We start from the raw sequence: 14,348 nt of genomic DNA on the forward strand, positions 1-14,348 counted from the left end.
CGGAATATTTCGACGGAATACCGAGGAAAATTGTATTCCTCGGAAAAAACTGATGAATTCCGAGGAAATATTATAGACGTTAGAGAGCCGTTGGAGAACCGTTGGGGGATTTTAAAAATTCCGAGGAAATTCCGACGAACTAACCGTTTGCATCGGAATTCCGTCGGAATTTCCTCGGTCTGTCGGCAGGATTTCAACTATAAATACAAGCACCCCTCTTCCTCTTCATTCACTCCATATCTTCATCCTCCCTCTCACTCTCTTTACACACGAATTTGATTCATAAAAAACATGTCTTCTTCAAATTATTTTCGTTCTTGGATCGATCGACCTCATTTGGATCCGAACACGAGATTGCTTACGGAAGAATACCAACAAGGTATAACCGAATTCATGGGGTTAGTTCACCGACAACCGGAAGCAAAAACAGGTATGTTAATATGTCCTTGCTCTAATTGTAAAAATAAAAAAGTTATTAAACAGTGGGATGTTTGGACTCATCTATATTTGAGTGGGTTTACACGAAGTTACAAAATTTGGTATCATCATGGGGAAACTGATTATGAACATGGTAGTACTAGCGAACCTCAGCCAGCGGTTAGATTAGAAGATCCAATTAGAACGGATGTAGATTACGGTGTAGGTACTGAGCAGATGGTAAATGATCATTTTAGAGGGGAAAATTTACCCAATGCCGAAGCTAGGAGATTTTATGATATGTTGGATGCTGGAAAGCAACCATTGTACGAAGGTTGCAGAGATGGTCATTCAGCTTTATCATCTGCTACAAGATTGATGGCCATTAAGACGGATTATAATTTGGCTGAAGACTGTGTGGATGCGATTGCTGATTATGTAAAAGGTATTCTACCCGAAGATAATGTAGCTTCTGGCTCATACTACGAGGTTCGGAAACTCGTAGCTGGTCTTGGTTTATCGTATCAGGTAATAGATGTATGCAGAGACAACTGCATGATTTATTGGAGGGCGGATGAACAGCGGGTTTCATGCAAATTTTGTGGGAAGCCTCGTTATAAAGATACGAGTGGAAGAGTTCCAGTACCATATAAAAGGATGTGGTATTTGCCTTTGACGGAAAGGTTGCAGAGGCTGTATCTGTCTGAACGCACAGCGCAACCAATGAGATGGCATGCGGAGCACTCAACAGATGGTGAGATCAGACATCCTTCAGATGCAAAAGCGTGGAAGCATTTCCAATCAAAGTATCCCGACTTTGCGTATGAGAGAAGAAATGTCTACCTTGGATTATGTACTGATGGTTTCAGCCAGTTTGGCAAGAGTGGAAGACAATATTCTCTATGGCCAGTCATTCTTACACCATACAACCTACCCCCAAACTTGTGCTTGCGACGAGAGTTTTTGTTTCTCTCGATTCTCGTTCCCGGACCAGATCATCCTAAGAGATCACTTGATGTGTTTCTTCAGCCACTAATATATGAGTTGCAACAACTATGGGCTCAAGGTGCTGAAACATACGATGTTTCGTATAAAGAAAACTTTCAAATGCGGGCAGTACTAATGTGGACAATAAGTGATTTTCCAGCATATGATATGTTATCTGGATGGACAACGCATGGAAGGCTATCATGTCCATATTGTCAAGATAACACTGATGCTTTCCAACTAAAACACGGAAGGAAAACGTGTTGGTTTGACTGTCACAGGAGATTTCTACCACCAGATCATCCATATCGTAGAAGTAGAAATTTGTTTACGAAGAACAAGAGGGTGTTTGACAGTCCACCTCCGGAAATTCGTGGGAAAGATTTGAAGACACAACTTAGAGATTTTGGTGCAGAAAGGACGCCAGACGTCGGTGGACATGAGCATTTTCCGGTAGATGGTGTTGGAAACCTACATAACTAGCACAAAAAAAAGTATTTTTTGGGATCTGCCATACTGGGAGGATCATCTACTAAGGCATAATTTAGATGTCATGCATATTGAGAAGAACGTTTTTGACAATCTCATGAACACGATCCTTAATGTTCAAGGTAAAACAAAGGATAATTTGAAGTCAAGACTGGATTTAGTCGATATATGTGCTCGTTCAGAACTTCATGTTAATGAGAGTGGTAGGGCTCCTTTTCCCATATACCGACTTGATGCAGCGGAAAAGGATGCGTTCTTTGATTGGATTTCAAACGATATGGAATTTCCAGACGGTTACGCATCTAATTTGCGTAACTGTATCGACAGAAAGGAAGGAAAGTTTACTGGCTTGAAAAGCCATGATTGCCATGTAATGATGCAGCGCCTCCTTCCGTTTGCCTTCAAGGAACTATTACCACGAAATGTTCATGAAGCAATTGCAGGGATAAGTGGTTTCTTCCGCGATTTATGCACAAGATCAGTGACTCTTGAAGGTATTGAAAATTTGAAGACTAACATAGCTGTGATTCAGTGCAACCTTGAGAAGATATTTCCTCCCTCATTTTTTGATGTTATGGAGCATCTTGAGGAACTTTCTTCCCTCGGAAAATTCCGAGGAAAACTTAACGTTCGTCGGAATTTTCCGAGGGAGTGTAGTCCCTCGGAATTTTCCGACGGATCGGCGTTCCTCGGAATTTTCCGAGGGAAAGGCGTTCCTCGGAATTTTCCGATAAACATTCCGAGGAATATTTCGTCGAAACTTCTGAGGATTGGACCATCGGAATTCCCTCGGTATATTCCGAGGAACCTTCCGACGAACTTTGTGTCCTCGGAATTTCCTCGGAATTTTGTTTCCTCGGAATTCCGTCGGAAATTTCCGACGGAATTCCGAGGAAGTATGAATTTCCGAGTAGATATTTCCGAGGACTTTTTTCGTCGGTATGTCCTCGGAATAGCGTTATTCCGACGACATACCGACGATTTTTTCTCTCAGTATCCCGATGTTTTCTTGTAGTGATGCATCCGCAAAGCAACTGCTTTAGCTTCAAGACGAGAGCTAGTAGGAGGTTTAACATAGTATCCATGGAAACAATGGATGCCTCCTATGCTATACACTATAAAGACCATTCAATTTATATATTTGCGTGTAGGAAAATTTCAGGATTTCAAACGCATTTTTGTATTGCAGTCAAAAGTATTTATTTTGATATATTATTAACAGCAAAATTACAAAAGGTTTAATACAAATTGCAAATGTTGATATGATATTATGACGCAAATATCAAATTTTGGATATGTCCATCTTTTATTTTTTAAATGGAAAATTTTGTGATATTCATTTGGAGTAGTGTGCAAACTGCAAAGTAGGGCTGGACATTGATACTTGTTACTCGGTTGATACTTGATACTTGACTCGTACTCGACTTGAAAAAGCAAGTACTTGATGTTATCAAGTCAAGTAGCAAGTCAGCAAATTTTACTACTTGCAAGTACAAGTCAAGTATCAAGTATTACAATTTTTTTCTAATATTCGACTCATTACTTGTTTTATTACTTGTTATTGGTTCTAAAAGTATATATGACCTATTAAAATACTCGTTTTACTTCTCGCATTGTAATAAAAAATAAAAATATTATTCTTTAGGTATTTTATATTATAAGTACTTATTTTGAATGATTTATATACACACACCAAATCAAATTACTTGAATTGATTGAATAAAATAACATGTATATGGAAAAATAAAAGTATTTATTCCATGTTTAGTTGTACTTATCAGTTTTGGTACATTTAGTTTTAAAGTTTTAAACCTAAATAAACAAGTATCAAGTATTACCAAGTAATTTGTAAGTATTAAAAATATAGGCAAGTACTTGATTACTAAGTACTTGATCGGATCAAGTACAAGTACAAGCCAAAAATTCTTTTTTTTTTCGTAGGCTCCATGACAGGGGATGAGAGTCATTAATCCATGTCCGAAGAAAACCCACCACAGTCTCCAAATCCACTTCCGGCTCTAACCGACAAAAGCCACCATCTCATGCTATGCATAATCCATAATATACTCTCCACAACTCCGCCAAGGGGACGGAGAAAATCCCAATATTAAGTGCAAAGCCTCCATGCCACACTCCATACTCATCTCGCATAACTCCACCCGCAGTGGCAAGACCCGAATTACCTCTAGATGCTCCGTCGGTGTTGAGTTTGATCCATTCATGTGCTGATTTCTGCCAAGATATCTGCGTCTCTATGCGTTCCCAAACTCGACTGCGTCCACCGAGATTATCATTCGCTACCATCACTTCCCGAACCTTTTCTTTATGAAACTTCACCCTGTCTCGACACTTTCCTTCATCTCCAAAAACGTAACCACATCTCCATTTCCAACACCACCGAATAGTTAGAACAAAGAGCGTGGGCCGTGAGTCTCCCCAATCTGGTTCTCTCTTCACAAGGTTCTCAAATAGCCATTATAGGAGGGGAAGAGTAAAAAAGCGTTGATGTCTACTCGGGGGAACAAGTCTTGTCCATAACTCCGCAGCTGCCGGACAGTCCCAGTCCCGAAGCACGTGAAGGAACTTCTCTTCTCCACCTTTGCACAACGAACACAAACTGTTCTCACATTCGTCATGATCACCTGATGAATTACCAACCATAAGAAAACATGGACCCGTTCTGGGTTCATAACACTCCACATCTGCTGATACAAAGCTTCTATGTTCGGCCTCGGCACCGTGTTTCTAGTTAGGAATGCATAGGCTGATTTCACTGTGAATAAGCCATTTTTACTCTCTCCCCACGACATTCTGTTTCTGGCACCAGTCACTTCATCAATCACCACTGAAGCCAATCTCACACAAGCCAAAAATTATAATACTCGCACAAGGCAAATCAAGTAGTGAGTAGGGACAAAAGACCAAGTATTCGACTTGCGTCCTGACCTACTCCAAAATACCATTACATTGAATTGAATATTTAGCTAGAAATGAGATTTGTTTCGACAAGTCATATATTATTATTATTATTTATTTTTGAACGCAAATCATATACTGTATTATTTTATATAACGGTTTTAAGCTACAAAAGACTGAAATTATGTTTAATTTAGCTATTATTATATTTCTTTTATGGGCAAAACCCAAAACCCTATAGATCTTACTTCCCACAACCGACGTGCTCCGGGCCAAATCAGCGAGTGAGTCGGGTCAAAATCAAAGTCGTCGAAAAATTCACCTGAGAAAAGATGTTTGCGAGGCGGTTCACTTCTGCTGTCTTCAAACGATCATCTTCAACCTCAAGGTACCCGATCCAGACTCCGATTTCACTTTGTGAGCTTGTTACTCGTTTTCATTTGACCATGGAATTCGATTTTTCGTTGCAATTGAGTGAGTGAGTGAAGTTTCTAGAGAAAGAAACGCGATTCAAATCTGTGATCTGGATAAGCTCCATCATTTTCTGACTCTTTAGCTGTTAAATATATGACCAGCTCCTCCGACAAAGCAGCGAAAGAAAATGGGACGTTGGGCTCTTTTGGTCGGAAGGCAGTGTCTTTTGTCTTGATTACAGTCACTGGTGGTGTTGCTTTGAGTGCCCTCGACGACCTTTCTATCTATCGCGGTTGTAGCAGGTAATTAACATTAAAGAAACGAAAATGCATTGTACTCCGACATTTATATTTGAGTGACTGAGTTGAGAAGCAAGTGAATGATTTTTAGTTAGACAACAGATTTTGTTTAATCCTTTAGTTGAATATATACGGATTAACATGGGAAGACAACAAACCAATATTCAGCTCTTTTAAGTAGTTCATTCGATGCTGTATCCTTAAAGTAGTTCATTCGATACTGTAACCAACATCTTTGTCTTGTTTTTGTGCATCTAGTTAGCAAGAAACCTTTTACTTGAGAGCACCGTTTCGACATTGCTCACTGCGAAGCCCCCTTTAACAAGGATTTAGTCTGATATTTCGTTTGTATTCTTCTTCCTGTCTTCACTAGGAATCACTTAAGAAGCCGTAATAATGTCCAGAACAATATCATTATGAGTTCTACTATGTGCACCTTTTGTTATTTTGTTGTGCATTCTATCATGAATAACTCTTTGTACGAAATTTCTTCTCCTTGTATTACTAAATTACTGACATGACATGATTTTGAAGAATGTGGAAGTGGCATTGGTGATTTCTCAAAATGGTTGGTCTTTTGTGTGCTTAACTTTCAGTAAGGCCATGGAAAAGGTGATGAGGAATAAGGCTATGATCGAAGCCATAGGAGAGCCTATTGAGAAAGGGCCATGGTACAATGCCTCACTAGCTGTTTCTCAGCAACGGCACTCTGTGTCTTGTTCCTTTCCTGTGGTTGGCCCACAAGGCACTGGAATCCTGCATCTCAAAGCTGTTCGCAACGGAGGTAAATATTCTCAGAACGCCTATATGATGATGATGATGATGATGATGATGATGATGGTTCTCACTAATGAATCTCCTTGTTGCTTTTGCTTTTGGGTTTCTTTGGAACAGAAGATAGCTTGTTTGGGTTTCTACAGCAAAGGGAGTGGGACATTCTCATAATGGACGCACTTGTCCACGTCCCTTCAAACGATGGACCCCAACAAACCTTGAGAATCGACATCTCTGACTTTGCTCCTCCTTCGGCTGCTACAGACTACAAACCTTCAGAACCAGAAAAGCCAGAGAAGAGCTAGGGGAGAAAGAATACTACACGTAAAGCTTTGTGGAGCTCCTGGCTAGAGTTTTATTCCACTCCATAATTTCTCATGCCACCAGCATACCTTGAATTTTTTATTTACTGATAATAAAACAAAACCACATCCGGTTTAGTACTATACAAAAGTTACAATACATGATTGGTAAATCATAGCACTGATTTGAGCTAAACTTGAAAAGGGTAACTCTGTCATTATTAATCTCTGTGGGTTGCTGAAACTGATACAACAATATGCTCAAACAAACTGATCTCTATGAACCTGGAGAAACTACATTTTTGATAACAATACAACAGCAAAACATAAATCAATTTTTGACCGTATAATAATAATAAACCAAAAGCTATATGTAAACAAAATGTTGGTTGGTTCTGTCTCTTTTTTTTATTACTGTGTCTTATCTCTCTGTTCACTCTTCCATGAATTCTTAGCTGCATCTGCCGTAATGGTCGTCCCTCCTCCATTGCTTTCACCACTGCTATCTTCTCCAGGCTTTGGTTTCGAGAAGAACGGGTCCCAGACATGTCCCCCAGCTTCCCGTTGGCCTTCCTCCAGCAACGCATACTTCCAGCTGTTCTCCTCCACGAAGTTGTCATACTCGGTTCGACCTTCGATCATGTTCTTCCTTAACCGAGTCACCTTGTCTATGATAGCCTCCACCGAGACATCAAATGCATCCTTCAGCGTCTCCAGCTCTGATCTCGGGTCCGCGTAGATCAGCCCTGGGATGAGGTTTATCACGTTCTCTCTCATGATCTTGACCTGCTCCGGTGGAATCTGGAGAAGTCGTTCCTCTATGCTCATGTTTCTCTTCCGAATATCATCCTCAGGGATGAACACCGAGTAGGTTGTGTAGTTCTTGGGTAGATGCCAGGTGTACTGAGTGTAGGCTGAGCCCGGGTGGAAGAAGACAGGTATGCAACCGGCAAGCATTGAGTCAAAAGCCGATCTCCGAGTGTAAGAGTCTCCCTGTGGCTGCAGACAGAAGAGAGAGCCTTGAAACATTTGCATAATGCTGCTCGGCGCATGACACTTGCTCTCCCCAAAATCGCATTCCAACAGCTTCCCAACCTTTGAGTTTCTGCACTGATCAATGATCTGCCCTCTGATGGACTTGGGGTTGTCGGGTCGCGGAGCTCCTGCAAAAGAGAAAAGCCACTTCCTGTCGAGGTTCCTCATCCTCTCTTGCCACTCAAACACCTCAGAGTCCTTCGCTGGATGGAAGTAGGTCGGGTAAGGGATCCCGAAATCGTTAGCGTTCCATGGACTAGACTCCACGACAAGCATAGACATGTTCTTGGCAGCTGGCAAGAAGAGAAGCTTGTTCCCCCAATCAGTTTCTTCTTCAGACAACCTCCTGAAGTCCCAAGTGATCCTACCCGCCACGAGGAAATGGTCTTTACCTCTCATGATCTCCCACTCAGGCCGCTTCATGAGCCAATCAACCAACTCAAGAGAAGCCGCGTCCCTGGTAGAGATGTTGTAACCCCAAAGGTACCTAGCAACGTCGAAACCAGCGTAAAAAGGAACAAAAATGGCAGCAGCGAGGGAAGAGTCGTTGGTCAAGCATTTGTACTGTTTCATCCGGTTGCTGAAGATGACGTCAACAGCGAACTGATTAGTGGCGTACCAGCCTTGATCAGAGAAGACGCCTTCGACATTCTCAAGAGGAGGGCCAAGGCCAGCGTTGGTGGTGAACTTGCACATGTTGGTCCAGAGGCTAAGCTTCTTACAGTCTCTAAGCATATCCTCGTTGAACTTGGCGGGGAGATCGTGAACGTAGATGTACTTGCCCCCACAGGGATCACTCTTGTTGTCTGCTGTCTTCAACGCTCTTACAAACGGAAACTCCTGTTTCTCCACTATAGGAGGGAGTGTTGTTACTAAAGGCTCTTTCTCTTTGGGAGGATCGAGAGGGAACTTATCTACTCGAAGAGAGATTGATGATGATGGTTGAGGTTGAGGTTGCAGCTGGATCTGTTTCTCAGCAAAATGGAAGTAGAAGAGGAGCGCCCAGAAAAGGAGTGATAAAGAGACCAACAAATAGATTCGATTGTTCTGATTCTTCCCGTCGTTGCCCTTCTCCGTTGGCTCTGCAGGAGCAGCTTCTGCTGAGCGACGCCTCATCGCAACCCTCGGAGTCATGCAGAGTGTTTCAAGATCACAACAACATTTGATACTTTCCCAAATCCTAAAGAGAGGTAGTAGCGAATCAAAGCTAAATCTGAGCTCACAAGTAGAGAAACAAAAAAAAACTCCAACCCAAGCTAAGTAGAAAATAAGCAGATTTGGGATTGTACCGACAAGGGATCTACGGAAGCAACAAGGAAGAAGAACACAGCTTTTGTTCCTTCAGGCAAATAAAAGAAAGATCTAAGAAAGAGAGGGAGAGAGAGAGAAAAACAACAGAGTATTTAATGTAGTTTTCAGAGCGCACGTTAGTCGGATTGCTAAATCTGCGCCGTAAGTTCTTCTTCTAGCTTGTCGGTGGCCAGTGGGACCTTGCCACGTATGTTATTTATTTGCTGACATGTCGGCTACAGAGGTCTATGAGGTCAGCTTTGTAACCTTCCCCTTCTTTGACTCAACTTCTTCGCTCGTAACGTAATTATTCCGGCGAGCGCGTGGAAATGACTCCACGTGTCCTGATGTAATAGGTTGTTTATACGCAGAAACGACGAAATTTAATAGCGAAGCTAAAGCAGTAACACGTTGTGACATGATGATTATTTCAAGTTTAAGCCCCATCATTTGACCGACTTTTTCCCCCGCTAATTAAGTATTTCCATGACATGAGTACATAACTCTTGACCACTCTGTTTAAATCGTGTGCTATTTTGTGTATTAGAGCTTTTAGAATAGTTTGGTTAGGAATCTTTTTTCATTGGGACCAAAGAGATATTCATCATAATGTCCAACTAAGTGATGATAGTAAGCACGTAAAAAGTTCTGCTAAAACATCTGAAACTACTCTGAATTTAAATCAGAGACATTCGCTTGCGAACTCTCTTACTAGCTGATTATTTGGAATTTAAGTTGTTTTTAAAGCTAATTTAAGTCTTTTTTTTTTTTTTTTGAGAAAAGCTAATTGAAGTCTTGAGTTTTGTTTTTGTGTGATTTTTTTTTTTTGGTAAAATATGTTCCTAAAATAACTTGTTGCATGGTATACATGTCGAATTTGCGTTGGGTATTTGCACTTGAACTTCAGAAATGTGTGCCGTCTGCGTCGGTGGTGTCGGAACTGATGAATTTGTATATATTTTCGAAGTGTTAAATGGAGAAGACTTCGTATGGATCTCACTCCTCATAGTCATAAATAACAAACCGAGCACCATACACAAAAATAAACGTAAGCTTTAAAGGGACAAACGTGGCCGTGGGAGTGGGGAAGTTTGTGCTCCCCAATGTACAACTCACATGGATAGCACCACCCAAGTACTTGCATTTAACATTATTATTTATTTCTTTATAATACAGATTGATGCGAGTAGTAATGGCCTAGCATTAACTTTCTTCTTCCAACTATAGAAATGCATTTTTCTTAACTTTTGATGCTTCAAGTTGAATTATTCGTTACAATTGGTGGACATGCAAAGGGTGATTTGCAAAAGTAGGGTTCGCATATGAATTGACCAAATTCATACTAATTGAAAAATATATATTCCTGAAAGATTCTCGAGTTAATAATAGCAGATGAAATGGTCCTCTGGTCATCCAATGGGTGACCGGCTAAATGCATATTTAGTAAGAAAGATTTTGATTGACACTTGCTGCTTTTTTTTTTTTAAATTCCTAAATTCAATACTTAAAGTAGTTATAATCCGGTCGCTGAGAGTGTGATTGGGTACGTAGGTAGTGCTTACTACAACTCAGAATTCCGCAGCCTCGGTGACTTTCGTCACGTTTGCACCACTAGACAGACTTCTACCCAATATACATGATACCGGTATCTAACATATTTCTTTGCTTCTATCTGGACAAATGTAAAAGTAACACAACATAATAATCTTTTTTTAACCCTTACAGTATCAAATTCTTGAAATTCAATCCAAATTTTAAGATAGATTTAGATAATTGATTCCACCAATTCCTGATTCAGGTCCGGGATAATCTTCTTCACCTTCCAATTTTTTTTGGGATAACTCAAAATGTGTCTGCACTATTCCTTCGGGGACATGATATTTAGATCTATATGCTTTACTTGGATATTGAGGTTTCCCAAAGTTCTATATTATCTACAGCTAGAAGCAAAGTGCTATATCCTACTATTTGCATAACTAGATTCATGGGTTAACCGAGTTAAAATATCCTAAAGGTGTACTTCAAATCTCTCAGGGTTTTAACCACAGATATAAGTTGAAACCCCATGGCTTTAGTTATACTCAATGGCAAAGTAACACATGAAGTTTGAAACGAACCAGAAACTGCATAATTCCTAAGGGGACCAAAACGCCACATCAAGACAGATGACATCCCCACTCTAACTTATGATCCCGTTGATGGGTTATACTTTTTTCTCCACATCACAACAAAGAGGAGAACCATTCTATTATTGCCACAAGCAAATGAAAAGACATCAAAATACCAAATCTGGTTTTCGCGGTATCACTGTGACACTTGCATGAAAAAAATTAGTCCAGGAAAACGACCTTGGAGCAGAAGCAGCATCAATTGTAGAAGTCTGTCGGTATCTTTTCACTGACTGTAGAACCGAAATTAGGACCACCCTTGCGATATTGGATAAGAAACTCGACTGGATATCCCTTCAATTTATGAGGGACAAGGTCCAAATCCTGAAACGTCAAGGCTGAAAATAGCCATTGTGTCGAATAACAAAGGAGTCAGACTCAAACGCTCATGAGAAAGAACACATTTCACTTCTGTGAAAAAAACTACTTACCCTTGTCAGATACAAGTGTATCGGTTGTAAGCGCATTGATTTGATCCAGATTGAAGATCTGGGGAGAGGGTAGAGGGAACGGGACTTTGTTCACCATGAAATCCCGAGGACCCGCCATTGCCTAAGAACAGATTGTAACATATATGAAACTGGTACCATTTGAAGAACAAACAAAAATCCCTAAATATTTAGGCTTCTATAGTTCTAATTGGCTTCAGATACGCTTTTGACTGACAAAGTAGCACATAAAAAATCAATGAAGTTTCTACCACAAATGGTGAACAATTTGATCTGTTACCTTAGCAATTGGAAATGGAAGCTTCACATATCGAGGCCATTCACGAATCATGTCAAACATGATCTCTGCCTGCAAGGAAATTTTTTGAAAATCAAGCCCATTGAACTGCCACAGTGACAGAGAGAATTAAGGACAATAAGAATTTACCAAATCATGAGGTGTAAAGACATCAGGACCACCCAATTCATAGGTTTTCCCCATGCTAGAGCCATCATCCTTTAGAGCTGCAACGATTGCAGCAGCAACATCAACCACATATACGGGCTGGAATCTGTAATGATGTTATGGTTAGTGAAAGAAATGGATCTTCGTCACTGTAGGTTGCTGTGAACGGGTGAAAAGAATAAGATAAAGGTTTAGGACATACTTGTTGGTCCCACCACCTATGAGCGGGAGGAAACCGTATTTTTTAACGAACATTGCCCAGGGGTTCAAGATCCTGTCCTCTGTACCAATCATGGTCGCAGGTCTCATGACTGTCGCCTAGGAAACAAATATAAATCAGGAAATGACTAGAAGCAGCAGGCTTATGACAAACTACGTATAAGCCTACATTGTTGCTTTAAAATTTTATGAGATTTAGAGTTTAATAATAACATCATATACTGTTTTCCAGTTCTACACAAGAAAAAAAGTAAAGGATCTACCTCATATCTGGATTAGTAGAATAATATAGTAGGATGATAATTATAGAAGAGAGAGTTATGTGTGCTGAAAACTGGATAAGTTTACCTCAGGCAGCGCGCTCAAGACAGCTTCCTCAGCAGCAGCCTTTGCTCTCTGCATTCTTGAAGGAGATGATACAGAAGCTCCCAGACAAGAAACTTGAATAAATCTCATTATCCCACCATGTTCCTTTGCCACCTGAAACAACAAATCCACAAATCCCCAATCTAATTAGAGATAACCAAAACAGCATGCCGTAGCAGTCCTTTCAGAAGTACACAACAGTTCGAAAAAATGGAAATTTCTTCACCACATTATCCAGGGAAAAAAATCTCAGGATTCAAACACATACCAATGCAAGTTTCTCGGCCATGTGATGGTTCACCTCTTCGAAACTGAAATTTCTGGTCTCGTACTCTCTTCCTGAGGATTAGAAGAGATATCATCCAATAAGTAAGAGAACAGTGTTGCTTATTAAAAGATCTAAGAATATATACAAAATAAGTACCAATTAGATTGATAACAACATTAGCCTTTGCCATGACAGCCTTAATAGAGTCTTCATCTCTTGGATCAAATTTCATCGGCACTACCTGGAAACAAACAAACATTAAACAAATTGTTGATCCATCAAAGCATAATATTCCAAAAAAAATGTATGTTTGAGACATACCCTTAACAGCAATGTGTCAAAAAAAAAAGAAAAAGAAAACATATTACCTGTCCTAAGTCTCCCATCAACTTGAGATGTCGAGGATTGTCCTCAGAGCCTCGGAAAGGAACTAGCACTTGCGATCCCATTTTAGCTGGAGCAAGGAGATTGATTAGAAGTAATTAGAAAACCACCAAATGTTAAGGAAGAAAACAAGACTGAATCTCTCAAATCACCTAGCTGCTGCACAAGATAACGACCAAGAAACCCAGTGGCTCCAAACACCGTAGCTACAATCCCACTGCCAAAAACAAAGGAGGAGAAATCAAAAGATGATACGTTTTATCTGTAAACAGAAATATCTCATGCAAACTTGACAAATTCTCTATACTGAAGCTACATAAAACCCCTAAAGATGATACATTTCTACACAAAGTAAATTAAATTTCATGAAAGCTAAGCAAAAATGTAATCATGCATTATCCTAACACACACCAATAACATTTTGGTCTTGACAGCATTCCTTTGGGAACCAAAACCCTCATAAGAGAAAAATGATATACCTCACGGAGGATCTGCCACCAGTACCCTTGCGAGCGAGGTGTCCAACGCCCTTTGTAGCCAGGGAAGATGAGTAGCGACGATTATCACTTCCATTAACTGAAGAAGGAAACCATATATTAAGAACCCTAGAAATGCGAATCAAATTAAATCAATCGCAGAAACTTAACGGTGATCTGAGACTCCATGGAGCGATCTGGGAGAAGATGATGAATAGATCGAAGCTCCTCCGGAGAGAGGCCGCTGAATTAATCTCCTGGAAACTGCCTGCATCTTCGTCCTCACTTGCACGATCGATAGAGACAACAAACACAGATGAGAGAGAGAGAGAGAGAGAGAGAGAGAGAGAGATGGATTTGCTGCCGCGAAATACAGGTAATGGGCCGGGCCCAAACATATGATTTTGGTCTCTTAAATTAAACCTATGTTCTTCACAATGGCAAAATTATGTTTGGCACGAAACCACGTCGTTTTGTGTTCGGGTCCTTTTTTTTTTTTTTTATATTTCAGTTCGGGTTTGAGTTTGGTTTTGATAAACTGCCCAAGCCAAATGACTATTTGGTTCAGTAATAGCTGCTAATCTCTCTTTGTATATGATTCAAAACATGGCTTCTCACTGGTTTTTGTTTTCTTTGGCCAAACAAGCATT

General features: G+C 40.3%; 3 protein-coding genes across 3 annotated transcripts; 1 reads left to right on the top strand and 2 right to left on the bottom strand.

Annotated features, from left to right (window-relative positions):
- Positions 1 to 2,852: 2,852 nt before the first annotated feature.
- LOC103828180 lies at positions 2,853 to 6,756 on the top strand. The gene is made up of 4 exons (XM_009103790.3): positions 2,853 to 5,197; positions 5,385 to 5,525; positions 6,119 to 6,306; positions 6,417 to 6,756. Exons 1-4 carry the CDS (start codon positions 5,142 to 5,144, stop codon positions 6,599 to 6,601), a joined length of 570 nt encoding a protein of 189 aa, XP_009102038.1. The 5' UTR covers positions 2,853 to 5,141; the 3' UTR covers positions 6,602 to 6,756.
- Positions 6,757 to 6,790: 34 nt separating this feature from the next.
- LOC103828178 (xyloglucan galactosyltransferase MUR3) lies at positions 6,791 to 10,003 on the bottom strand. The gene is made up of 2 exons (XM_009103789.3): positions 8,923 to 10,003; positions 6,791 to 8,813 (listed from the first exon to the last, which is right to left on the bottom strand). Exon 2 carries the CDS (start codon positions 8,765 to 8,767, stop codon positions 7,010 to 7,012), a length of 1,758 nt encoding a protein of 585 aa, XP_009102037.1. The 5' UTR covers positions 8,768 to 8,813; positions 8,923 to 10,003; the 3' UTR covers positions 6,791 to 7,009.
- A 971-nt stretch (positions 10,004 to 10,974) lies between these two features.
- Positions 10,975 to 14,224, bottom strand: LOC103828181 (NADH dehydrogenase [ubiquinone] 1 alpha subcomplex subunit 9, mitochondrial). The gene is made up of 12 exons (XM_009103791.3): positions 13,870 to 14,224; positions 13,702 to 13,798; positions 13,375 to 13,439; positions 13,207 to 13,292; positions 12,995 to 13,079; positions 12,839 to 12,909; positions 12,553 to 12,684; positions 12,188 to 12,303; positions 11,968 to 12,091; positions 11,821 to 11,889; positions 11,523 to 11,643; positions 10,975 to 11,429 (listed from the first exon to the last, which is right to left on the bottom strand). Exons 1-12 carry the CDS (start codon positions 13,970 to 13,972, stop codon positions 11,290 to 11,292), a joined length of 1,209 nt encoding a protein of 402 aa, XP_009102039.2. The 5' UTR covers positions 13,973 to 14,224; the 3' UTR covers positions 10,975 to 11,289.
- Positions 14,225 to 14,348: the final 124 nt, after the last annotated feature.

The sequence above is a fragment of the Brassica rapa genome, chromosome A07 (assembly GCF_000309985.2).
Source record: "Brassica rapa cultivar Chiifu-401-42 chromosome A07, CAAS_Brap_v3.01, whole genome shotgun sequence".
Classification (NCBI taxonomy): domain Eukaryota; kingdom Viridiplantae; phylum Streptophyta; class Magnoliopsida; order Brassicales; family Brassicaceae; genus Brassica; species Brassica rapa.

What these genes read in the sequence shown, in the direction of transcription:
- LOC103828180 (XM_009103790.3), top strand. Translation starts at nt 5,142, where the DNA reads ATGTTTGCGAGGCGGTTCACTTCTGCTGTCTTCAAACGATCATCTTCA. An exon ending in CGATCATCTTCAACCTCAAG is followed by an intron (nt 5,198 to 5,384) that starts GTACCCGATCCA and finishes ATATATGACCAG; the next exon opens with CTCCTCCGACAAAGCAGCGA. An exon ending in ATCTATCGCGGTTGTAGCAG is followed by an intron (nt 5,526 to 6,118) that starts GTAATTAACATT and finishes CTTAACTTTCAG; the next exon opens with TAAGGCCATGGAAAAGGTGA.
- LOC103828178 (XM_009103789.3), bottom strand. Translation starts at nt 8,767, where the DNA reads ATGACTCCGAGGGTTGCGATGAGGCGTCGCTCAGCAGAAGCTGCTCCT.
- LOC103828181 (XM_009103791.3), bottom strand. Translation starts at nt 13,972, where the DNA reads ATGCAGGCAGTTTCCAGGAGATTAATTCAGCGGCCTCTCTCCGGAGGA. An exon ending in TGATGGGAGACTTAGGACAG is followed by an intron (nt 13,080 to 13,206) that starts GTAATATGTTTT and finishes GTTTGTTTCCAG; the next exon opens with GTAGTGCCGATGAAATTTGA. An exon ending in TGTTGTTATCAATCTAATTG is followed by an intron (nt 12,910 to 12,994) that starts GTACTTATTTTG and finishes TCTAATCCTCAG; the next exon opens with GAAGAGAGTACGAGACCAGA.